This window comes from Vipera berus (assembly GCF_964194415.1).
Source record: "Vipera berus genome assembly, chromosome: 2".
Taxonomy (NCBI): domain Eukaryota; kingdom Metazoa; phylum Chordata; class Lepidosauria; order Squamata; family Viperidae; genus Vipera; species Vipera berus.
In genome coordinates, this window is record NC_138203.1 from 229,098,472 (window position 1) to 229,124,744 (window position 26,273).

General features: G+C 37.7%; 2 protein-coding genes across 2 annotated transcripts; both read right to left on the minus strand.

The window, feature by feature from the left end:
• Positions 1 to 3,042: 3,042 nt before the first annotated feature.
• On the minus strand, positions 3,043 to 10,071 carry LOC308662919 (tripartite motif-containing protein 54-like; the record flags this gene model as incomplete). Its single annotated transcript, XM_081319063.1, has 4 exons — positions 3,043 to 3,666; positions 6,685 to 6,855; positions 8,265 to 8,423; positions 9,898 to 10,071. The coding sequence occupies 4 exons, from the start codon at positions 10,069 to 10,071 to the stop codon at positions 3,043 to 3,045; spliced, it is 1,128 nt and encodes a 375-aa protein (XP_081175189.1).
• A 2,879-nt stretch (positions 10,072 to 12,950) lies between these two features.
• On the minus strand, positions 12,951 to 25,887 carry PTPDC1 (protein tyrosine phosphatase domain containing 1; the record flags this gene model as incomplete). Its single annotated transcript, XM_081316331.1, has 9 exons — positions 12,951 to 13,811; positions 16,799 to 16,909; positions 19,309 to 19,494; positions 20,734 to 21,881; positions 23,095 to 23,232; positions 23,973 to 24,091; positions 24,289 to 24,369; positions 25,135 to 25,306; positions 25,674 to 25,887. The coding sequence occupies 9 exons, from the start codon at positions 25,885 to 25,887 to the stop codon at positions 13,695 to 13,697; spliced, it is 2,286 nt and encodes a 761-aa protein (XP_081172457.1). The 3' UTR covers positions 12,951 to 13,694.
• Between the last annotated feature and the right edge of the window lie 386 nt (positions 25,888 to 26,273).

Here is a 26,273-nt window from a genome sequence, read left to right on the forward strand (position 1 = left end):
TTGGAAGCATCACTGCTTCAGACAGAAAGGCGGTGCAGAGAGTGGTGAGGATGGCAGAAAAGATTATTGGTAGTTTGCTTCCTTCTGTCCAGGACATAGCATATAAGTGATGCTTGAGCGGGGTCCGCAGTATTGTCTGCAACACAACACATCCTCTTCACAACCTGTTTTCCTTGTTACCTTCTAAGAGGCTCCATGGTATCCAAAGTAGAACATCCAGATTCAATTACAGTTTTGTTCCATATAGCATCAACTTGTGAACTCTCAAGTTTCCTCACTGATTAATATACATACATACATACATACATACATACACATACATATGTGTGTAGCATGTGTATGTGTGTTATTTATGGGTATAGGTAGATATATATACTGCTCAAAAAAATAAAGGGAACGCTTAAACAACACAATGTACTGTATTTAATAGTAGGATGTCTTATCTTGTGTTCCCTTTATTTTTTTGAGCAGTATACTTTCTTCTGAGAGCAGGTAACCAAATTTCATTTTTAATGTGGGCCAGTGTGCTCATAGTAAAAAAATTTGACAGTAAAGTTTATCTTGATCCAGAGTTTTATTATTCAAATCACAATTCTGTTAAATACTTCATTAATAATTTTCAGTATGTTTCTTGTAACTCTTTATCAAGGAAGGTATATTAAACTTCTTATGTAATTAAGGCTCTAAGTAAGGTGTTGATTCCCATTTTAGAAATGAATGAACTGAAAGAGAAAAATAATGACTCTAAATTCCATTTTTTGTTTTTCACGAAGTTGACATAGGACTTAAGAAACTTGCATTCCTTGTATCACAAACAAATTGGATTTGTCATTGAATGAAGAGCTTTGACTCTACTAAGCATGGAGCTCAGCAAAGTTGATAATTTTACACATTGTAAATGGAAAGAAACGTATCCTGACACCAAGGAATGAATTCAGAACATGAATCCATTATCAGTCCTAGAGTCTTTATAAAACAATTTAAAATCTTTAATCTTCTAAAAATAAAAATTTGAAGCAGTATGTTTCCATACGGTCTGGGTTTAATTATTAGGCTAGCAGACATGTCAAACGTATTGGGAGAGTTTTGCCATTGCCAGCAGTGGAGTGGCTGCGGCTTCCGCATGATGCATCTGGCCTGCAGGCCGGCAGTTTGACACCTCTGGCCTAAGGATTGAATTAGTTCTATACCTGTACTACACAGATAAGATACCAAACATTTTTTTTTGTTTAGCTAGTTTCCATCCCTTTTTTTCCTGTTAATTTCTTTTAATTTCCACTAATATAGATTTTTTTTTACTCACTGTATAACCACTAGTGTTTTCTTTTCTGTCATTGTGGTAATTTGAATTACACTATTAAAAATAATTAAATAAAATATCATTTTTAAAAATAAATCCTAATTTACACATCCTAATGCTTATTATTGCATGCTGCTTGTCAAGTTGAAATGATAAAATCTAAGGCAGTAATCATTGACCATTTGTAGCATTTCTTTCAGTTCCATTGACTGACATATCAATATCATTCCCGTACAAATCTCTAATATTCCTAGTATTTCTTTCCCTTCTTTTTCATCCTGAATCACTTCATCACTTTTAATACTATTCATTTTTGACTTTGTAATAATGCCGCTTGGGGGTGTGTGTGAAAGCCCTAATAAGCAGGCATATACATAGAACGAAGGCTACTGCTAAGCTTGTAAGCCGCCCTGAGTCTTTGGAGAAGGGCGGGATATAAATGGAATTAAAATAAATAAAATAAATAAATTTTGCCAGAGACTTTGCTCAGCCCTCTTCACCAATTTACTTCCATCAAAATAGTTTTCAATTTTCTCTGCCTCTGTTAATCCTTCCTCTTTTTAATGACAAGCTTTGCAAACAACTTTTTGTCTCTACAGACATTATTCCTAATCTTTTCCCCAGGATTTATTAGAGGAATCAACACTGGCACGTTTGTCCTCTATGCCATGTGTTCATACTGTTCTAGACTCCATAATCTAGACTCTTCCTTGTACACCTCCATCCTGTGAACTAGGTAGTATGTAAGTTGTACTGACATGACAGGGTATTGGCAACTGTGCTATGAAATATAAGAGTGCAGAGCCATTTTGCAATGGTTATTTCATGTTTAGAAACAGTTCTATGGTTTCAGCGCTATAAATTGTGGCAAGGTCACTGCATGACAGTGGTGTTCATATCTACCTTTATATCTTGCAAATAATTAGCCTCCTTTTATCAGCCTCTTAATCTGCTTCACTGAAACATGTTTTAATTTAAGCAATACGGATTGTCCCAAATTGTTAAGAACTAGAATGCTAATGTTGACTAGAGATAAGCAAAGTTTTGATCATATTGAACAAAACTGGGTTTATTTGGAATTATTTTCAACTGATCCACAATTACTGCTAAAGATGCTACATGACATAGGGAGGTTTTAATTGTTCTGTAATGACAATGAAATATTGAGCATAAAGTACACAATCATTGAAACAGACTCTCATTTTCTACCTAGCCCTGAAGAAATTCAGGGGTAGACCAAACAGAACTTCAACTTCTTTCAACATTGTGTAGAATTGCAAAGTAATTCTTAGTTTGCTTAAAGTGATCTATGAGGTATCTAGGGTAGCAGATTTGTCACCCATATTATATAAAGCATTGTAATCCAGACTTGCAGAGAACTAAGATTTTGGGAAATTCAGTCACATATTTATTAAAGAACTCAAATAACAGAATCTGCAAAAAGCCAATAGTTCCATAACCCTTTTTTTAAACAACTGAGAATCCTCTTTATTTTTCGCCATCATCAGATTTTGCATTTCTTTTTTTCGCCCAGCCTTTCAAATGAAAACGATAATTAACACCGCCTGGTATGTGGTATATCAAATAGCATACTTTATTGTTGCATTTATAAATATTTTACTTCAGAATACTGAACAGCCAGTATATTGACATTTTGCCATTAGTTTTTAACTAATTTGTATGTGGAATATAAATATAGTATTCTTTTCTAAAGCATGTTACATCATAACTTTCCTTGATGCTCATTCTGCTTCTAGTGAGAGGTTGAATTTACATGGTGTATTATTTCCTTCACTGTGGGAGTGTTGATTAGGCTCTTGCTTCATTTCACTTGATTTCTGGAAAAAATCAAGTACCTCTTGGCAGAAATATTCATCAGGAAATGCACCAGAGAAAGAAAATGCAGGACATTCCAGCTTGAATGCTTCAGGGAGCTCACTGGAATTTGCAAGAGTTTCATCAGAATTAGAGGAGATATAATTATTAATGCTAATGCCTTTGATCAAATCTTTGAAATATTGCCCAATAGAAATATGGCAGCCATTTGTATCTTGTTGTATAGGCTTTCCTTCTGTGAGTTTCTCTAACTTGCTTCTAAATATTTTATCTTCTTGAAGAAAGCGTACTGAATTGCTATGCTGTTCCAAAAAGGTTTTCATTTGATGATAAAGGTGTGTGGGGACTTGAAGGTCATTTGCTAGGAGCTGCAGCTTTTCTAGTTTTGTAGAATAATCCTTGCATAACTCGCCTTTCAGCTCAGCCATTCTGCATCTGATACCTTTGATTAGGCTATTCCCTACAGCTTCAATCATAACCTTGACACCAGTATTGGTATACGCAAGTTCATTGATCTTTATTTCAATTTCCTGCCAAAGTATAACACATAAGAGCTTAGAAACAGTCAGAAAACTATTTGGGGCAATTTAAATATTTGAAAGGGAGTTCTGAATACTTGTTCAACTCTGATAATCAAAACAAAGATTGATAAATACCTTTGATGATAAAATTACAAAGATATTGTAGCTCTGATATTGTAGATAGTTTTCTGTACAAAATCACACCTCATGAAATGCAGCACCTCAGAGGAATACCTACTTTCAACTAGGGCTTCATATATTTTGATTATGTGGAAGTCACCTCTTCTCTGCGAGCTGCATTGGCTTCCAGTTGCCCTCCGGGTGAGATTCAAGGTGCTGGTGACGACCTATAAAGCCCTAAATGGCATGGGTCCGGATTATCTTAGGGAGCACCTGCTGCCAGCATCAACTTCCCATCGTCCTGTGCACTCCCACAGGGAGGGCCTCCTCAGGGTCCTGCTGGTCAGGGAGTGCCGGCAGGCGATCCCCAGGGGGAGAGCGTTCTCGGTGGGCGCGCCTGCCCTATGGAATCAACTGCCTGTGGAACTACGGATCGCCCCCGACCTTCACACATTTTGCTGGGACCTAAAAACCTGGCTATTTGAGTTAGCCGGCCTGGACTTAGGGATTTTAAGGTTTTAAATTTTAAACTCTTGTGGGGCTATTAATTTTATTTTATTTTAATTTGTACATTGCACTGTTTTAATTTGCCCTGTAAACCGCCCTGAGTCCCTTGGGAAAAGGGCGGTATATAAATCTAAACAAACAAATAAATAAATAAATGTGACATAATTGAATGGCAATGTGACCGCCTATTCTAACATACAAAGTTGACTAATATTGGCAAAATTTTATGATACTGTTATAGTATCCTATATCAAAGACCATAATAATAAGAAAATGGTAAATTTAAGAAATATTGTTTACTATATGAACCAAGATAAAAACATATGTAGTTGAACTACTATGACTCCATTGGCAGAAGTAGAGGTGGATATACACTCATAATTTTCCCATAATCCCAAACTACAGGTAGTCCTCAACTTAAAATAGATCAGGGGTGTCAAACAGCTGGCCCACGGGCCAGACGCATCATGAGGAAACTGCGTCCACCCCATTGCCGGCAATGGGGGGAAAGTTCTGATACGTCACGTGACATCGCAAGTTTGACATGTCTGCAATAGATCATTTAGTGACCATTCGATGTTATAATGGCACTGAAAAAAAATGACTTACAACCATTTTTCACACTACAGCCATATTATAGCCTCCCCATGATCATCTGATCAAAATTCAGATGCTTGGCAACTGACTCATATTTATGACAGTTGCAGTGTCCCGGGGTCATGTGATCCCCTTTTGCAATCTTCTGACAAGCAAAGTCAATGGGGAAGCCGGATTCACTTAACATCTGTGTTACTAACTTAACAACTGCAATGGTTCACTTAACAATTGTTGCAAGAAAGCTAATAAAATGGAGTAAAATTTACTTTCAAATGTATCGCCTGGCAACAAATTTTGGGTTCAATTGCAATTGTAAGTTGAGGATTATCTGTATAAGTAAAAAGAGACTTGGCTCATCTGGGCTTTGCTCCAAAAAAAAACCCTAGAAAATTTTACACTTCTCTGCACTTAAAATATTGTCCCTTTCTTTTATAGCAGACACTGAACTGCGTTCTAATTACTTTAATATTATCCATTGCTGATAGATTGACCTTTTCATTTAATTTACACAGTTGCTAACTCAGTGTGCTTGGAGGCTCTCTACTACTTAAAAACAACAAAACTCACCAGAACAAAATTAAAAGCACATTATACCCAAGGCTATTTATGCTTCTACACTAATAAACTCCCTGAAAATGAACTCACCTAAGGTCCTGGCTCATTGCCCAAGAGGGGAAGGGAGAATCAAGTGTTTTAACACCTACAAAACAGCACTCTTGTAGGATGGTTGGGTTGGAAAAGATCTTGGAGGCCTTCTAGTCCAATCTCTTACCAGAGCAGAATCCTCAACCATTCCCAAGCCGAATGGTTGTCATTGTCACGGCTTTGGCTTTGGCTTTGGCTTTTTAGCTTTAGAAGCTTTTTTCTAGGCTCTCTGAATGCTCATCAGTTCTAGTTTCACATGGGATATTTTGAAGTCTATTCTATTGTAATGTGATGCAACTAATTTTCTCAAAGGTTGTTTCAATGCCCACAGTGCATTGACATGGCTTTAATACAGTAATACAAACAAACATATTTAAGAACTAATATAATGGAATCATACTGGTGATGGCTTCAATCTTTCATTTCTTTTCATTCCTTCCCACTTGCTGGAAGTTTAAATCCAACAACACTGACTCTGGCACCTTATGACTACCGGCCATAAGAAATCAGCAGATTTAGATGGAGAATTAAGGATTTACACCATGCCACCCCTTGCCTGTCACGGTGGCTTGTCTTTTGATTGCTACTCTCAAGTTACTTCCCTCTGCCTTTCTTCCCAAGAGCACCCACAAACACACACACACACACACACACACACAGAGCTCATAGTGTTTGATTCTCCTGCTGGCAGGATGTAATTAGCTAATTAGGTTTTACCTAACCATATAATTTTCTTCCTGTAAATGCATTTTGATCTGGTTACTATATGTAGTCCTTGACTTAATGATGGTTCGGAGTTATAACAGTGCTGAAAAAAATGACTTATAACCTGTCCTTGAAGTTACACTGTCGCACCAACCCCGTGGTCATGTAATCATGATAGGGGCACTTGGCAACTGGCTCACATTCAGGATGCTTGCAGTGTTCTGCAGTCATGTGATCAAGATTGGCAACCTTCAAAACTGGCTTCTGCAAGCAAAGTGTGTGTGGGAAACAAAATTTGTTTAACAATCATATGATTCGCTTAACAACCAAGGTAGACATGGTCATAAAATCAAGTCAGGTGATGTGATCTGAATTTTTAAATCATGAAATAAAAGCACTGAAATAAAAATTTCCATGTTACGAAATGAGGGAATCAAGTTTTTTGGACTGTACCTTCCTTGCTTGTTCAGCATATTCAGACTGTTGGAATACCCAATCTAATCCTTTGATGAAACTCTTTTTCCTCTCTGCATACACGTCAGCAATTTTTGCTACAGTATGGGATTCATGGTCTCCAAAGAGCTTGCAAATGGCACATATTGGTTTATCATCAGCTAGACATACCTGAATGAAAATTCAAGAGACATTATGTTATTACCTGGTGGCATAGCCTTAGGCTGCAATACAATATTTGCTGCTGTCGGTGTTTTTCTAATGGGCTAGATTAGGGCTGCCCTCCCTAACTTTGAAACTTCAAATGACTACTTGATGATTTCATGTTTTCAAAATCTCTTTGCTGTTTTACAGGGTCCCTTAAGGATGCATGAAAAGTTTATTTTAGTTATGGTACTATAAGAAATCTGGAGCTTCCCAAGTAGGGTAGAGCCAATCTGAAATGCAATTCCCATCCAGATCTCAACTGCTACCTTCAATAGTGAGGCATGTACCTAATTCAGCAATATCTGCAGGGCCACAAGTGTCTCACGCTTCCTTGCTATAAAGTGAAAGTATTGCTTGTCACTGGAAACATCACAAGCAGTAAAAAGAGAGATCCCAGCAGATTTGACTTCTCTAGTCATTGCTGACTACATTGAGCCAGCGCTGTCTGAAGACATTTCCATGGTCATGTGGCTAGCATGATATCATGGAGCGCTGTTACTTCCCACCAACGTGGCACCTATTTATCTACTCACATCTGCATGATCTTTCTAGGGCAAGGACAGGAGCTCACCCCATTGTGTGGAGTTCAGGTCTTGAGGCTGGACTGCTCGCTTTCCGGAGGGAGGGAGGAAGGAAGGTTTCTTATGCTCAGTGCCAGCTTTCCTCAAGGAACTTCAGTGGGAAATTGTTGGAAATTGTTCCTGCTCTCACTGATTTTTTTGCCTGCCTGTGGTCATTCTATTTCTTTGTTTAGTTAAGAAAACGTCTCCGAAAAGATAACCCAGCAGATCATGGCTTATCTAATATTCTATTAAGATTGATTAAGATGAGATATTTTCTTAGAAAGGCAGTAATCCCATGAGATGCAGAAATGCAGTAATCCCTATGAAGCGTTTTATGGAATGTGTTGAACATACCCTTTATTCATCCCTTAGAATTTTAATCAGCCTAGATAATTGAGTTTGTCAGCTGGAAAGCTGACAGCCCATGTTTGAGACCTGAGCGCTGCACAACTGGGTTTGCTCCCATTCTTTCCGCAGCTCCTGCCCATTTACCGGTAGAAGTTCGAAAGCGTGAAAATGTGAACAGATAGATACTACTTTGTTAGGAAGGTAACGGCGTTCAGTGTTTCACCACATGCTCTGCGCTGCACTGCACTGCGGTGTGGTGTCATGCTGGATGCATGACTGCTGACATATCTTCAGACAATGCTGGCTCCCTTGGCTAAGAAACAGAGATGAGTACCACCCCGTACAGTTGGACTCGACTGGTTAGGGGAAACCTTTACCTTTAGATAATTTGTGTGATTATTATTGTTAAATTTATTTGCCACCCATCTCTCATTACTGACAGAAATATGATTGGTTTTATACCAAACTCATGCTTTCTCCATGCTGTTCACATATTTGAGATAAATGGTCTTGTTCTCTGGCATGAAGATTTTCAAGCTCATACTTAAATTTTTCAAGAATATTCTCCACTAGGATATTCCTTGGCAATCCAATGAGTCCTCCTCCTCTCAAGTACACCGTCTGAAACAAAACCATTGTATAAAGATATTTTTCTTTTAGTACCTGCCTTACACTCAAATTCTTTTAGCAAACAAATCTTTCACCCTAGTTTGTCTTCTTGTGGCCATGCATGCTAAACTATGGACAGTCTTTGCCGTATGCAACTGTTCATTTATTTATTTATTTATTTATTTATTTATTTATTTATTTATTTATTTATTTATTTTAATTCCATTTATATCCCGCCCTTCTCCGAAGACTCAGGGCGGCTTACAAGCTTAGCAGTAGTGACCATTTAAAATTATGACAGTGCTGAACAAAGGGACATATGACCTGTACCTGAAGTTGCAATTGTTGCAGTGCCCCCACAATCATGAACAAAATTTGGGTGCTTGGCCATCTACCCACCCTTACATCTAAGCACAGGTATGCTGCGATGCCCCCTCCATTTTTCTCCCCCCCCATCTTGCCCCACTGTGTCCCTGCAGGCTTTGGACCTGCTTCTCCACACTATTTGGGTGTGCTTCCTGCCCTGTTTCCCTTCCTGCTGTACTGTATAGGAAGGCCGTAGGGCAGATTGGTTGGTTCTCTTCCCAAAGGTGATCTCCAAGATCACCTTCTGGAAGAGAACGGGCTAATGCGCCCTAAAGTCTCCACATAGGAAGGCCAAGTGGTGCTGTCCTAAGAGCGGGCACCATTTTGGGAGCAGCTGCAATTCTCAGATCACAAAAACTGCCCCACTTCCAAAATGGTGCCCAATTCCAGGATGGCACCATGTGGCCTCTGAGTAGGAAGTCCATGTGGCAGGCAGATTGGTTGCTTTTTCTCAAAGGCAGTCTACAGAAAAGTAAGTCTGCCGAGCCCTAAAGGGGGAAGGGAGAATGGTGTGCAAGCCAGAGAGGTAAGAAGCAGGTTCAAGGCCTGTGGTGACTCAGCAGGATGGGGAAGCGCCTCAATTAACAACTTATGAATACAGTATAGTGGGCACACTCTATTATGGTCATACGTCGAGGACTATCTGTATTAATTGTAAGAATAAGTACAGCTCATAAAAAGGCATTTCGTGATATTTTCCTAAAGATGTGCTCTCTGACTTAAATTTATACTGAATATAGTGCATTTTCTCTCCATAGGGCATAATTTTGTTTTATCCTGATTTTGTATAACTGGCTTTTGTTCTATCCAGGTTTTGTATAATTGACTTTATCACAATGGAATGTACTTTTTTAAATTTCAACATATCAAAGGGTAGCTTCATATGAGGAACTTTCTTCATTTGCACTAGGTAGGACATTGGATTTTAACTGCTGTTAGTCAATAATTCTGATTTTCCCATGGTCTGCAGCCACAGGTTTCATTTTCCACAGATAAATTACTTGGTAACTGTTTCTTGGACAAAGCACAGTTCTTGGAGTTTACTCATTCGGTAATATCAAAACAGGTTTGTTTAGAAAAGTAAAAAAAAATAGTAATAGCATTCTGAGATCCTACTTACTTTTCTGCACATAGGACAAGAGAAATGCCCATTGACATGGCTACAATTTTGGAGGATAAGAATCTTTTCCAGGCATTTTTTGCAGAAATTATGCGCACAACTAAGGACCAGCACTGGGGGAGTGAACAGTTCTAAGCACACTGGACATGAGAGCACCTGCGTCAAAGCTTCCATGTTCCTGTACTCAAACAGAAAAAGAACAACTGTAATGTTCTTTTCTAGTTACATTTAGTTACATTCTGGAATGTTACTCTATGACTCACTTCTCACAGTACCTCCATAGCAACACAAGCCAACGGTAGCACCTCAGTTTTTAAAGAAGCAAGATCTAATGAATTCTGAATTTTAAATATCCATTTTTATATCATGGAGATGTAAATTACTTTTGTATATTAAATAAATTACATAATAATAGTTACTTAACTAAAGATTTTACAATGACTTGGAGCTAGATTGTTCATCAGTGAACAGAGCCACTGAACTCAATGGGACTTATATTACTGTAATCATCATTAATTTAACTTCCTTTGTTCCATTGTAGGGATTGCTAATTTGTAATTTCCTGTTAAGGGAGCAAACAGTAAGCAGTTCAATTAAACAGTGGGTTGATGGATTAGTGCAGCTAACAGCATCCTCGATCTGCTGTCTCTGTAAGAAGGCTCCAGGTGGAAGCTTAAATTAAGAATTATAATAAAAAATTATTGGTTGTCAAAAAATATGCATGCCAAAAACAATGCTGCAATTTTGACATTTGTTGAAGTGCATATAGAAGAAAATAATTTGGCCAATTGCCAAGTATATTTTTTCATTTCAGAGAATAAATGGATAGTATCCAATGTTAGTTTTGTAATAGGGAAAAGGAGTTTTATTCACTACCAGCAGACTATTTTTGTACTTTTACACATCCAATTTTCACTGTCTCCTAAGTGGCATTTCTGAGGTTTCTGGGATTTTCTTGAAAAGATGCTTTATAGCACAAAAATAGCACCTATTTGCAACATCTTCAAGCAACTTTTTTTAAGGTTTATGAAAAGCTTATGCCTTTTAATAAAAATTGTTAATCAAAAACAATGCTAGCAGCCTCCTGATCTTTTGCCCCCTAGACTAGTGTGGCTTTCGTGCTCCGAAATTTCCAGGACTAGGTGGTAATCATCCCCAGGAATGCTTAAGGTACTGCAGAGAGGTGGGGAAAACTGGATGCTTTCCTAATTCAAGAGCAAAACACCCATTGAAGCCCAATTCAGTGCAGGTTAGAAGAAATGCAGAACCTGGCGTCTCCAGATATTGATGAACTATAATTGCCAACAATTCTAGAGAGCAGGATTAGTGTTGAAGGATGTTAGCTTATATTCAGCACCTTTCCAAATCTGCATATCACATGTATTGTTTAGAGTAGTTTTGTTTATCTCACATTTAAAGGTGATGTCTAAGATGCTTCCCAGATATGACAATTGTACATCAAAGGAACTGTGTTACTTGCGTCACAAAAACTATTTCCTTTAATTGCAGATGTATAGATTTTACTGAGTGATTACAGTAAGTACTTGAAGTATTATATAATTTCTGGTTATCCTTCTGAAAAGGGATATTGTACTTGGAAAAAGTACAAAACAAGAGCAATCAAATTGATGAGGCAATCGATGTAGCTGTTATGCAAGAAGGGACTGCAGTGTTTGAGGCTTTTTTAGTTTGGAACAAAAAGGGAAAGAGGTATTTAAAATTCATTCACATGAAATGATAACAATTCCCCCCCCACCCCGTCATAAATTAAAACTTAAGTAACCATTAAACTAAATGTGAGATTAAGGATTATGTACTTTACATAAGAGATCATTAAAACTGAATTTGCTGCGTGGAAATGGGCAACAATTTAAATGGTTTTCAAAGGGGACTACCCACATAGATGAAATGTTGGGCGATCAATGGCTTCTTAGGTTTGATGGCTACTTACACAATCATAAATGACATGTCTTAGAATTATTAAATTAACAGTGGAGAAGAGCTATTGCCGCCTTCTCCTGTTTCAGAGTATCCAGAAGACATCTTGTTATCTTCAAATAGCACAGAACTCCTGAATAGATGGATAATCGGTCTGATACATCTCTTATGTATGTCATACAACTCTTACTAGTACTACTACAACAGATGTGAATATGGCTACTATGGGTCTGAAAGAGCCTGTAATATCTCTGATTATATAAAAATGATTTTTATCTCATTTTCACTGTTAAAATCCAGTTAAATGATTTTTTTAAAAATAGTCAATGGACTGAAATTCCACATTTAGAGGTGCACAGTTATGCATCAGTGTTACTAATGGGAAGGGTTGGAAGAGACCTATTGAGAACAGAAGCAAGATTTGTGGGAAAGGCAAAGAAAAACGAAAGCTTATCTTCTACTATTTCTAGTTGCCTGCAGAGCTTCTATATTCTAGTTGGCAAAAATAATTTCATGTCCCTTTCAGATTTCTAAACTCAACAACTGTATTAATAATTGTTACTAATGACAGAAGCCAAGACTTTCTTGAAGGGATATCTACACAAAACTTTTCCCATCGTATCTTTTTCTCAGGGATCTTGCTATCAATCCTGCTTCTGACAGGATATTTTATATTAGTGCAAAATACTGGGCAAGCATTTTTAGAAAGCAAATGATCTTCTATTTTTGGAAAATCAGTCTCATGGTCTGATCCTGTATAAGTAACAAAGTGACACATTATATATTTTTGAATGTATTTAAACTCATGTAAATAGTTATCTGGATTAAGATAAAAATTGAATGAAAAGCTAAATCAAGAATGTCAATAACCATGAGAACAACTCATACTAGGACTATTATCCTAGTAAGGAAAGAAACCCTGATTTATCAACAGCCAGGAACATTTTTCACTGTAAATATTTCCTTTATTCATTTTTTTTTAAAAAATAAGCTACTATAACACAAATCTCACTTTTACAGTATTTTATTTCCAAAAATAGAAAGTTTCAACTTTCTCATAACCATTTATGAGTTGGCAGATGTCTACCTTCATATTTTAAGTTATGTTTAGATTTTTTGCTACAAATTTATTTTGGCATTAAAATCAATTCTTTTATGGCTACCAAGGAAAAGTCATATAGTTGTACGACAGTCATTTATATCAGTCAATGTTTACTTATCACAAAATAAAACATAATACCACTAATGTAAACAACGTTTAGGCTTAAGAGTTTTAATACGCAAATATTTAACTGAATAAACCAGCACATTATGGCAGTGAATTATGGCAACAATTCAGTGTGAAAAAATAGCAGGTTGAATGTAGATTTCATTGAGCCAATGGGAACAGAGCCTAACAAAGTGCTGCTGAGATCATCCCTGCTGGGGGAAAAAGTAAAGGAAAGGCAATCTAGGCTGATTCCTCATCTAACAACAGCTGCCAACACCATTGGTTAGGGACCTCTACTCTTCTGTCCCTAGCCCTCCTGCACAGATTCTTGTTGACATACGGGAGAGGAGGAATCAATGAGGATCACCTTATCCACCTTGGAACAAAGGGATTTTTCTCCTTGATCCAACTAATAACTTATCACTGAAAACTGCATAGCATTTTAATGTAATACTCAAAACCAAAATGCCACATTACAATCACAAAAATGGCAAGTTATTAAATAACAATGTATATACAAACATAAGAAAACAACCTTCAGATATTTAATAAACAATATTAACAGAAATGTAATTAATGCAAAACAAGGGATACGAAAGAAAAGTAATTTTTCAGCACTACAAAGAACTGCAGCATAGAAATGTAAACATTATAAAAGCTTTTCCGTTTCTTCACTGGCATATTGTCTTTGGTGTTCCAGTATCTGTTTGAAAACATTCTTTAAAATGCTGTAAACATCTGATCCACCTTCGGAATCATGGTTCATCTGCTGAAAACAAACAAAGTTATCTTACAAAACATAAGAAAAATCAGAGTTTTAGGCAGAGGTTTGTCCTCTGAGCTTGCTGCTTGGCTCCTGGATGTTTCATTACCCAACTACGTAACATCTTCATCAGGGTTTTGGGTGAAGTGTCTTTCTGCTTATATAAGTCTTGTGATTCAATCAGTCTTGTGATCCAACACCTCACCAGACCAACTAACCACCCAGGACCTATATAAACAAACAAGACATTTAGCCCCAAAACCCACTAAAGATGTTACCTACTTTGGTAACAAAATGTCCGGGAGCCAAGCAGCAGGCTCAGAGGACAAATCTCTGCCTAAATCTACGAATACTTTCTACAATCTCTAATATCAGGATTTATCCCAGTAGGATAATATAAAAATGTAAAGGATTCAATGAACTCAAGGACTCAATCATTCATCTCAGAGATCTTGAACTCTGGGCCATGCCCACTTCAGGGCCTTGAGCTTTTTGAACTGGGCCACGGAAGTGCCTGCCGCTTACGCAAATGAATCTGTGTGCAGATGCTTGCCCGCCATGCTCACAGAACCATTCCTCTCCTTCCCCCAATCCTCAAAGCCAAAAGGGTTGGGGAACTCTGATTTGTCTGATACTAAAACACCCAGATAATATAGTTTTTATCTATAGTGTTTCAAATACTTTACAATGGCTATCGGAGATAGACTAATAAACAGAATAATGAGAGCTTATGTAAAACATTGTTCCTGAATTGTTCAAAGTTCTAGTAAGCTACTTCTTTCTTTCAGTTATTCTATGCCAGGGGTGTCAAACTCAATTTCACTGAGGGCCGCATCAGCATTGCGGTTGCCCTCAAGGGGCCGAGTGGGTAGGGCCAGGGTGGGCGTGGCCTACTGGGTGGGCATGGCTAAAGTGCGTATGGCCTACTGGGTGGGCGTGGCCAGCTCTACATCGTTCGCATTTAGGGTGCCTATGGGGGCCTGGGCAGGAGTGGGACAGATCTGAGGGTCTCTGGCAGGAGGAGGGTCTCTGGGCCAGGGCCAAGGCAGTGGGGGCCGTTCCCTCACTGTTTCCAGGATGGCTTCGCGGGCCGCATGAAACCACTTCACGGGCCGGATCCGGCCCCCGGGCCTTGTGTTTGACATGTCTGTTCTATGCTTTATCAAAGCTAAGGTTAATGAGACATATATGCACTTTATTTATTTTTACAACCAGGGAAAATGTGTGTGTACAACAATTTTGTACATTTTTAATAAATGTATTCTGACTCTTGTCATATGTGAAAAAATAGTGAAAAAAATTAATGTTATATCAAAATAAACAATAATAATGACTAAAGTACAGATATGAATTTCCTTCCAGTGCTCTTCTTTCTTTAGATTGCATGTGTGGAAAGACAACCTGGATGTGCTAGAGTGAGATAGTATAAATTCTTTCAGCTCACTGAAACTTTGGATTCCATACAAACAACTTAGAGTAGACATGTCAAACACAAGGCCCGGGGCCGGATCCGGCCCGTGAAGTGGTTTCATGCGGCCCGTGAAGCCATCCTGGAAACAGTGAGGGAACGGCCCTCACTGCCTTGGCCCTGGCCCAGAGACCCTCTTTCTGCCAGAGACCCTCAGATCTGTCCCACTCCTGCCCAGGCCCCCATAGGCCCCCTTGATGCGAACGATGTTGAGCTGGCCACGCCCACCCAGTAGGCCATACACACTCTAGCCACGCCCACCCAGTAGGCCATGCCCACCCTGGCCACACCCACCCAGCCCCCTGAGGGCAACCGCAATGCTGATGCGGCCCTCAGTGAAATTGAGTTTGACACCCCAGACTTAGAGCCACTGAGGAAGATGAAAAATTTTATTGTATTGTTTATTTATCTGAACGTTGCTTTTATTAGTTTAAATAGTTGACGGAATGAACAAACCTAATACTCATTATTCCTCCTACTTTTCCTTCAACAACAGCCCTGTGAGGTGGATTGAGCTGAGAGAGATCATCCATATGGCTTTCATGTCTAAGGTGGGACTAGGACTCACAGTTTCCTGATTTCTAGGCCAGCACCTTAACCACTACACCAAGCTGTCTCTTCAAGCTTTTTCCCAGCCCCAGGTTTACTGACAGAAAACAGATGGCCATCTCTCTTCTCTCCAAATAATCATGTCTATAGATGTGAGAGAGATTGTAGGTACATATGAATGAAATAGAAGTGAAGTTATGTTTTGCTTGGATTTTTGAATCAATATCCAAACTGAAAATTAATCTTTCAATATCTGCACTTCTTCAGATATTGCAGGGCAGTTTGCCATGTGTATAAAAATCTGCCTATAGAAGGAAATATTTAAAATAAATATACAGAAATTTACAAAAACGCAGGGAAATTGTTTGCAAAAATAACTTTGCAAACAAAATTCAACATATTGTTAACAGACACAAACCCAATGGATAACATACCAAAAAAGGAAAAAATTAAATTGACAATCCAGAGTATTACAAAGAATGGATGTACAGGATTGTGTTGAACTGTAGTCACTGATATGTTTTGCTGAGATAAATGCAAGAGCCCAGCTGCAATGTGTCCAAAAATGTTTATCCATGCCTTGTACACGGATTACAAATGTTTCAGATATTAAGGCAATGGCCCACAACGTGGAAAACTAAAGTCATACCTCTTTTTCCTCTCCTCATAAACCAGCCCTCAGACTGAAAATGATCCAAGTTCCAATACCTCCATTACTCAAAGTTTTACATAAACTGCTAAAAGCTATAAGCTATAAGGCAAACTCCATAGAAAGCTGCATACTCGTTATTCCATGGACTTAAATAGACAAGGAACCATTTATAAATTGGTCTCAGTACAAGAAGAGAATTCAAGTTCCTGGCAAGGAATACCTGTTTGAATACTTTATTATCAGGTTTATGATTAGTACTGTAGGCTGATCAGCAGCCGCTGATGTATTTATAACAAAAGGCCACAGTCATACGCTACTTGCCTTGGTGAATGCTTTAATGGCACGATTAAGAAGCAGCCCTTCCACATCTGTTGGTATTGTCTGCAAATTCACCACACAGTTTAAGATACACAGTATGGTGTGATATTTTCCCTGAGGAAGCATAAATCAAACTATTAGGTATTATGAGAGAGCAACTCTGAAAACAAACAGGATACAATTCAAGCCAAGTTAAGCAAGAGGTAAGCCCTTTGGAGCCGACCCTTTGGATGCAGGCGGTGATTTACAGCTATCATTGGATGAAAGATGCAAGGGGAGAACTCCTAACTCCAATCACCATTTGAAACTGTGTGGGAAAAGAGTTGACAAACAGGGAAGAAAGTTTCAAGAAAAGGAATCATATCATCACCTCTTCCCCCTCATCTTGATTCACAGGGGCCCTTCCATTCACAAAAAGTTAATAAATCAGGAGAACCTAATTCTGTTCATTCAAGTACAGCTGATATTGAACTGTAACTAAGAGGAAATGTCCTTGCTTAATATTTGTTAAAATGTATGTAACTCCTTTCCACAAATATCATCAAGATAGTACAATTTAAAATCAGTAAAATAATCAAATATTACTAGCAGCTTAACAGGAGCATTTAAAGACATTTTTAACACCTTTGCTGAAGGAAGAGAAAGCAACCATTAGGACCATACAAGAAGAGGCACTCTTTTACATGTTGCTGTTATTTTGAGCCTTCTCCAAAGGACTTCTGTTGAAAATCACTGTTAAGTGGGCAATCCCTCAATGTCTAAAAATATATCTTATCACAGAAAAATCTTGCAATAAACAAAAAGTAACATTTCTTCAAAAATTACTCCAATAGTATTGCAACCTAATAAATTAGACAAGAATTGTTTCCCTCTTCCAGCCCACACCTCTTGGACAATTTTAGCTAACAAACAGTACAAACAAAATAAACATAGAATATGCAGTAATTTCTCCAATACATCCCATGCAGGTAGCCCTTTAGCAACAATACTTGGGACCAGCAGTTTGGTCATTAAATCTCTAAGTGAAATTATGCCTATGCCTATAATCTTACTTCAATTATCTTTTCCTGTGAAGGTCACAAATGTGAGGATTGGTTGTGAAATTATTTTTTAATCACCACTGTAAATTTATTTTTATTTTTTATTTTTAATTCCATTTATATCCCGCCCTTTTCCAAAGACTCAGGGCGGCTTACAAGCTTAGCAGTAGCCTTCATTCTATGTATATGCCTGCTTATTAGGGCTTTCACACACACCCCAAGCGGCATTATTACAAAGTCAGCTTATTGCCCCCAACAATCTGGGTCCTCATTTTACCTACCTCGGAAGGATGGAAGGCTGAGTCAACCTTGAGCCTGGTGGGACTCGAACCTGCACTAATTGCAGGCAGCTGGTGTTACTTAAGGAGGCAATCACTAAATGAGGACTACCTATATTCATGTCTATGTAGCTATAGTTATCCTATCTATCTATCTATCTATCTATCTATCTATCTATCTATCTATCTATGAAAGAGATTGTGATTGGCCTAAGATTGTCTAAATGGCTTCCATGCCCTCCGCCAAATCAGACTTGACTCCTGGCAATCAGATGGAAAGTCTATGAAGTTTTCTAGGCAACATTTTGTAAGTGGCAAATGTCGTGTCTTCTTCCTAGAGTTGACAAGAGGACGACAGGCCTAAAGTCATATTGCTGGCTTCTGTGCATAAAGAAGGATTTAATTTAGATTTCCCCATTCCTACTCCAAGGCCATAACCACAAGCAATCTATCATTATATATTACTAAAAGAGAAGAAGGAATTCTATCAGGAAATAAAGGTCAGAGAAAACATTAAGTCAAAGAAATAAATATAAATGCTCATTCATCATTCATAAAAATTAAGAACAAGTCTATTTTCATTTTTCTGCATAAAAATGCCTTGAAAGAGATGTCAAAACTATATTTGAAGAAATATATGATAAAGAATGATAACCAGGGGTGTCACTAATATAATGAGAAAGATAGAAGCAAATACCAGTTATCTAAAACAGAAGACCGCACTGTAGATTTATTAAAAATTTAATCAGCAGAATAAATTGCTTCCCATTCATTCTGCAACAGGACATTCAATTGCTGCTATATTTCAATTGGTTTTAAATGTTAGCAAAAGCAAGTATATATTGTACTTTTATTCAATGCAACTCACTTCTGCCCCTGAATGCCAGGCTGATAAACATACACAAACATATGCACTCATTTTTCACATACTGTAGAGAAGCAGGGAAAATATGAAAGGCACTTCATCTGGGGACGCAAAGGGGTTGCCCTGACAAAAGCAGCATCATAGCATCACGATGCAAACCTGCCCTTGTTTTACATAAGGCACAACGCTCCTCATATGTGCAAAAGAAGACCTTCCAGGTTAACAGCATAAGTCAGGATGGCACAGCTGCTGTCACGGTTCTCACAAAAGCAGCAAGAATCTGAAACTGTTGCTGACCAAGAAATGTGAACAGATACATATATTATTTACCTTTTCTAGTAGTTTGAATGCTTCTTGAAAATCTGTGTTATTTTTTGCTAACACCTCAACATCAGTTTTGGTTAGAAGAGGTTCTTTAAGTTGCTCTATCCAGGACCACATCAAATTACTGAGAATAAAAGGATCCCTCTCAGTACATATTTTATCCCAGGCCCCATTCTGAGTATTCAGCTCTTTCTAACAAAAGGAAAAAAAGCTATTTAAATACATTTTCTATTCATTGCTTTTATATTCATGATTGACAGGACTGCCTTTATTTCTTGGCAAAAACAACCACAGGAAACACTTTCTTCTATAACAGGGGTGTCTACCTGCTGGCCCCCAGGCCGGATGCATCATGCTGAAACCACGCCCCCCCCCCGGCAATGGAAAAAAAAGTCGCAATACGTCGCGGCACGTCTCATGACACCCCTGTTCTATAACATCATAACTATGTCAAAGAAGACTGTAGGGTAACGTTGACTAGTCGTTCGCCTGCCCAGACTCCGTCACTGTTCAGACATTTATATGCCTGAAAGAGGGCATTCCGAAGACGACAACCTTTTGTACGCCTAATTGTTCTCCACGTTTGTTCCAATCTTTAGAAACCCTACACTTTACAGACTTCTCTCTTCAATCTCTCGTTTACTGACACTGGCAGGAGCCTTACCTTCCTTCGGGTGATTAAGATCATAAGCCAACACCTGAAGTGTGGCTTATGTATTCCCAGTCTGTGTGCCAAGAAAATGAGACTATAGAAAGAGGCAGTTTCTGTTTTCTGTTAGAGAATCAATGGGCACAGAATGCTTAACCCTTTCTTAATGTAGAGCAAGCGTCTCAGTATCATGTAGCAAATGCTTCCCCAGCAAAGTAAATTACGCCAAGCCAAAGACAGTTTATTTTTGTTTTCTTTAGACAGCAAAAATGCAGGTGGGAGTCCTTCAAGGTGCACACTGTTAGTGTGCCCCCTCCCTGACTTTGAAAGAGCCAAGGGCATTTAAAGCCACAAGTTCTACCAAAGAACATTCCCCGCAAAATTGTGCACGCTCTAATGTAAAGTCTGTATCCTAATCTCTCCATTCTCCAGGCTTTTGAGCAAGATAATCAGGAAAGAAAGAAGGGCAATTCAAAACATTTGTTCCCATATAAATACATTGTCCCCACACACGCATTTAAGGAAAATTAATTTACACCGTATTGGTTAAAAAAGTTGAGTGGGGGAGGGAAAAGAATATTTGGTTCCTTCATATCTGTTTTAATTTTAGGCTGCACTCCCTAGTTCCTATTCAAAAGGAAAACAACATGGGCGGTTGTTTACTTCTCATCACCGAAGCTTAGGAAACCGAAGATCTCAACGGCTCCTAACCAGGGACATTCTTTCCATATTTACCTAATGCGCACAACTCTGACAGATAAAAATATTACAAAATGAAATACCTGCCACATTTCTATTTTAGACTTCATTTCTTCTGCTTCCATAAATTCATTTAGACCTGCCAGAGCTTTGGCTGCCAAAATTCTTCGTGCTTCTTGAGTTAGTTCTGATTGTACAATGATATGGGGGATTGTTTCCGAAAGATCATAGATCTCATTTTCTGCTTTAGAAGAGTCTGAATCTTCAGATGATATTTTTCTACCAAAAATATCCTTTTTCACAAAATTATAGTTCAATGCTTTTAGCTCATCTTCTTCTTCTTCCTCCTCCTCCTTTTTTTCCTTCCCATGATATGCAAGGCCTGAAGAAAAGGTATTACTACGCAGCACTCTTTTTGTATGTCTAGCTCTATGGCAGGCAGAAGAATCGTCTTCATTTTTTCCTGGATTAAATTTTCCCTGAGTTGAGAAAGTAAATGTATTACGAATTAAGACTTCTTGGTTTAGCTCAATGTGAAGAGGCTCACAGTGGTCCACCTTGCTTGGTGGGTTAGATTTATTACAGGGTGGCACTTGTACAGGCGTGGACCATAGTGTTTCTCCTTGCTCAGCGATAAATGCAGCTTTCCTTAAATCTGTTTCACTATAGCTAAGGCGCCTTTTGGAACGGCTAAGAGACAAAAAGTAATCAGAGGCCCTTGTTTTGCAAAGAGGACCAAATTCATGTTCCCTGGGATGAAGAGCATTTGATCCTGAGAGAGAGAATGGCTCTGAAGTACTACTGTCTTGTCTTGTTAACTCCTTATCAAGCTCCGTAGAAGCTAACTGAGAAACTGTCTCCTCAATTTCAGCTGACAGGTCTGGCATATCTATTAATTCTTCCTCTATCACCTGCCGGTTTTCAACCAAATCTAAGAGCAATTTGCAAACAAGATGAATAAGTTTTGGCACATGCTTGAGATGTCTGCTTTCGTATCCATGCAGCAAATGCCGCTGCCTGATCAAGTACTGGGAAAGAGTTACTGCATGTGCTTTGGGCTCACAGGTTGCAAAAACATTTCTGAGCGGGATTAAAAACTGTGAAAACTCCCTTACGCACAACAACTGTCCTCTAGTCTGAATAGAATTAGGCCTTTTTGCTCTTACAAAAAGGATTGCTTGGTCTGCAGTCATTCTTGTTGCAAAAACCAAGTAACAAGCTATTAAGACACCTGGAAAGCGAAACATAAAAATAGATTAATCTCCCAAGTTCAGGTAAAGTCTAAAATGATAAATGCAGAAAACAACACATGCATGCTCTTTACATCACAGCAGTCTGTTATCTAATGTATAAATTCCCACCAAGTGTAAGACTTAGATTACATAATCTCTACATATGTTTGTGTATGTATGTTTATACTGTAAATATTTTAAAAATTAAACATGAACATTATATAAACAAACATTACATATTGAAAGTTATACATTAAGCCAGCCGATTTTATGAATAAATTGCACACAAAATCAGAGATCACAGATGGGAAAAGCATTTCGAAGCATGGAGTTGTATTTGCTGAGAAAATAAGGTCAAAGAAGGCTATATTAAACTTTCCTACAAATATTTTCTCTGCTTTAGAAGTGGAGACCAGAAAATTCTTAAAAATAAATAACCAAACAAGTATTTCCAAATGGTAGGTATCCAGACACAGAGAGAAGGCATTCATAATTTGCATTTCTATTTAAGGGCATTAAAAAATTCCTATTCCTTCAAATAATATTTTTGAAATAACTAATTCTCTACTCCAAAGTTCTGTTTTCTTTTGAAACAATGACAACTGAAATACTGTTGAATTCTAGGATTTCTCTTAAATCTTTATAGATGCTCTCATGATTAATTATCAATTTCTTCTTTGAACACAAAAAGCAATTAGAGGCATGGGCCACTTTCCAAGAAAAATTCCATAAAATGTCAGCAAGCAAATACAGGTTTGACCTATGACTACAATTGAACCCAAAATTTCCATTGCTAAACAAGACAGTTAAGTGAGTTTTGTCCATTTTACGACCTTTCTTGCCACAGTTGTTAAATGAATCACTGCAACTGTTAAGTTATAACATGGTTGTTAAGAGAATCTGTTTCCCCATTTGTGTCAGAAGGTCACCAAAGATGACCAGATGACCCCAAGGCACTGCAACGATCATAAGCACATGCCGGTTGCCAAGCACCCAAATTTTGATCGCGTGACCATGTGTGAGTGAAAAATGGTCATAAGTCACGTTTTTCAGTGCCATCATAACTTTGAACTGTTACTAAACAAATAGTTGTAAGTCAAGGACTATCTGCATTTTATGCAGACTTTGCAATGCATAACGTACAATGCAAAAGTTCAGTACTGAATTATAGAAAAGTACATTTTAATTAAACTAGTAGTTGAGTATTTGTACCTGTTCTGCCAAGTCCCGCATGACAATGAATAGCTACTCGCCCTTCCTGTAAGGCAAAGGTCATCACTTTGACCATATCGAGGATAGTAGTGAGAGAAGCTACACCATAGTCCTTCCATCCAAAGTTATAAAAATAAACTAGAAAAAATATTTAGAATATTATAATTAGAATACCAAACAAGTGCATCCACAATGTATCCTAATGACATTCTTAAGAAATGCAGTAGAAGAGAATGAAAGCTCTTCCCACGCTGTGGGATTTTTTAATTATTATTTTAATTTTTCAATCTTACAGTCCAAATTCAGCAAGATGTTTCCTTTAGAAACTGGCTTATAAAACCTACAATAAAGGGGGAATGCATTAGTCTCTCTCTGTGTATGTGTGTACACGCACCCAGACAGTATGTAAAAATACACACTCAGTATTCTTAAATTAATTACATCCTTTTTGAAATAGTCAAACACAGCTATTTATCTGGACAGTGGAAAAATTCTTGTGAAAGAGAAGCTAATTAAGTGGATACATATGTATCTGTAACAGAGACACAAAGACACACAGACACACACAATTACTGCCAGTGGATATATGCCTATTGTCCTGTGAAGTTGTTTAATATTTTGTGAATAATTGCTAATACTGTTAAAGATATTGTCAGGTGCAACTTTCATAATTTAGCCGTCAGTTCCATGGATGCTTTAGTCATTTATGATACCCGCCCTCAGTTTTTCTACATTCTCATTAGTTGTATGTTATTTTTTGTCAATATACATTCCTCAACTTGCTGCTTTTAACCTTAGAAGTAGGTGGCAGAAACAGCCTGCAAGCAAGCACACACTTTATAATTAACCAGGAACAGCAGCAGCAGGAGCAAACTTACTTCCCGCCTCCATGAAGGCTTCAGGAAGATAGGTGAAACCACTCTCTTGTTCCAGTGGATTCCCACAGCTAGCATGTTCCCCGGGACGCTGAAGGTTAATTACTGTTTTTATGTCACATCTTAGGCAAAGAAAAAGATGATGCATTACTGAACGATGCATCCTTTCGGAGTCTTTTCCACCCGCATCCCATATTCTTTCTTACTTCAGAATAAATTGCTACAGTACAAATGATCTGATCCAATGCAGGGAAGGGGGAAAAAAAGATAAGTTTCAGTCTCATAAGAACTTTAGTAATTTGTTACCAATTTCTTTTACCTTTGGAACTGTTCAATAATATTATATTTCCCAATAAGATCCGTGGAGGGTCGAGACATAGCCAGTATGTTATCTGTTATCCTGAAGAGATGAGGGAAGAAGACATGAAAAAATAGAAATAAGTGTCTCAGCCATCTCTCATGTTTAACTGTTTTAGCAAATTAATCATAACATTTTATATGCTGTGCTTTCAAACCGTGAAATGCTTTTCACCTTTGTTTAATAAAGTGCTTACATAACAGAATGCTAATAAGATGTCAAGATATGGTGATAATAAAAACGGAGCTAACACCACTTTAGTTTTTTATCCATGGGTAAAACATTTTTTTCTTCAGTGATCATTTTAAAATGTTTATAAAGTGATCCCACACATCTTGACAATACTTTCATTATATTCAGTTGGGTTTTTAAAATTTAACATTTCAGTTCAATTACATGATCAATACATTTGAATCTGAGTTACATTTAAGTCTGAAATAAAGATATCCATAATAAAATCCATGTTTCAGCTATAAACATATTAAGTTGAATTTAGTTTGTTGTCACCAGTATAATGCAGTCAGTATGATTAATGCTTAGATGAAAACAACTGACTTTTGTTTGAATCCAACCAACAGTTTTAGCATATAAATATTTCAAGCAATAAGCTCATGGAGACACAGATATAAGTTGTCCAGCATTTCTGAAACACTTAAATCTGTGTCAAACTGCTTTCTTTCACTGAATGTATAATCTAATACTAAGCATATTTATTTGGAAAGTAGTTCAACAGAGTTATGAACTGCTTCATAAGGTATTTAAAGTAACATTTTTGGAAATGTATCATAAATGAATGCTGTATATTACCAGGAGGAATATAATCCTTTAACAGCCTGTTCTTGTTCACTCCACCGAGCTGGATTTTCATATTTGCAAGCACGGCCGCCACATGCCATGGAACACTGCATATGACCGGGAATAACATGACGAAGGCGTTCTCCAACTTTTGTATATTTTGCAGTTGGACGTCTAGATCTTCCTAGAACAGAATGGCAAGAGAAAACAAAACTTTCCAACAAAAATCAATTCTGAAAAACAGAGATAAAAAGACAAAAATATAAACAAAATCCAAAAACAAAAACAAACCCCATTTGCAAAGAAATAAGACTTTTCTTTCCTGATGTCTGTATATGTAGCATTTCCTTAATACAAGATCATCTCATTATCTAGAAACATTTAATAACAGCTGTTACCTTTGCTCTTATTATAAACAAACTCGTAAAAGCAATAAGCATAAAAGTGATACAGTACTATTTTACTAAGTAAGTGATGTGATCAACTTAAAACGCTTGGTTATAAAAGAAGATCAGAATTAATATAGAATGATAAAAATGCCAATACTTTACTTTTTCTTTCATGGAAAGCAGCATTTAGTTCTTCAGGGCTTACAGAGGAAATGGCCACCATCACCCTGTGTGTAGAAGTCGAGAGGACCTCTACAACTGAGCTCCGTCGCCTGTGAAGCACTCGGAGAAGAGGATCAGAAGAAGAATGTCTCCGGCCCTGAAAAAACTTGCTAAAAATATTCACTGCTAAGCGCCTCCTGGGTGATCCTTGCATGGTCACCCACTACTTGCGGCTATTATGAGATGCGAAAGGGTGAAGCTGAATGACAAAGCTTACTTGCTCAGTACTGAACTTATACAGAGACATGCATCTTTCTGTAAGATCTAACAGCCATTCAGAATAGGCTGCTGTCTCCATAGAAACTAACAATGAACTCACTGATGGCAGCTACCCCTTTTGGCAACTAAATTCTATATACATTGATTTTTTTTTCCAGAATGAATCATTCTACTACTGATGAGGATTAGAATTACTCAAAGCAGGTAATTCTGAAATGGACCAGGGATTCTGAAATTATTTCCTATGAACAGAAATGAATACTGGAATCTGAAGAACTGAATTTAGCATCACAAGGTATAGCCCATTCTTCAGAAGACCTT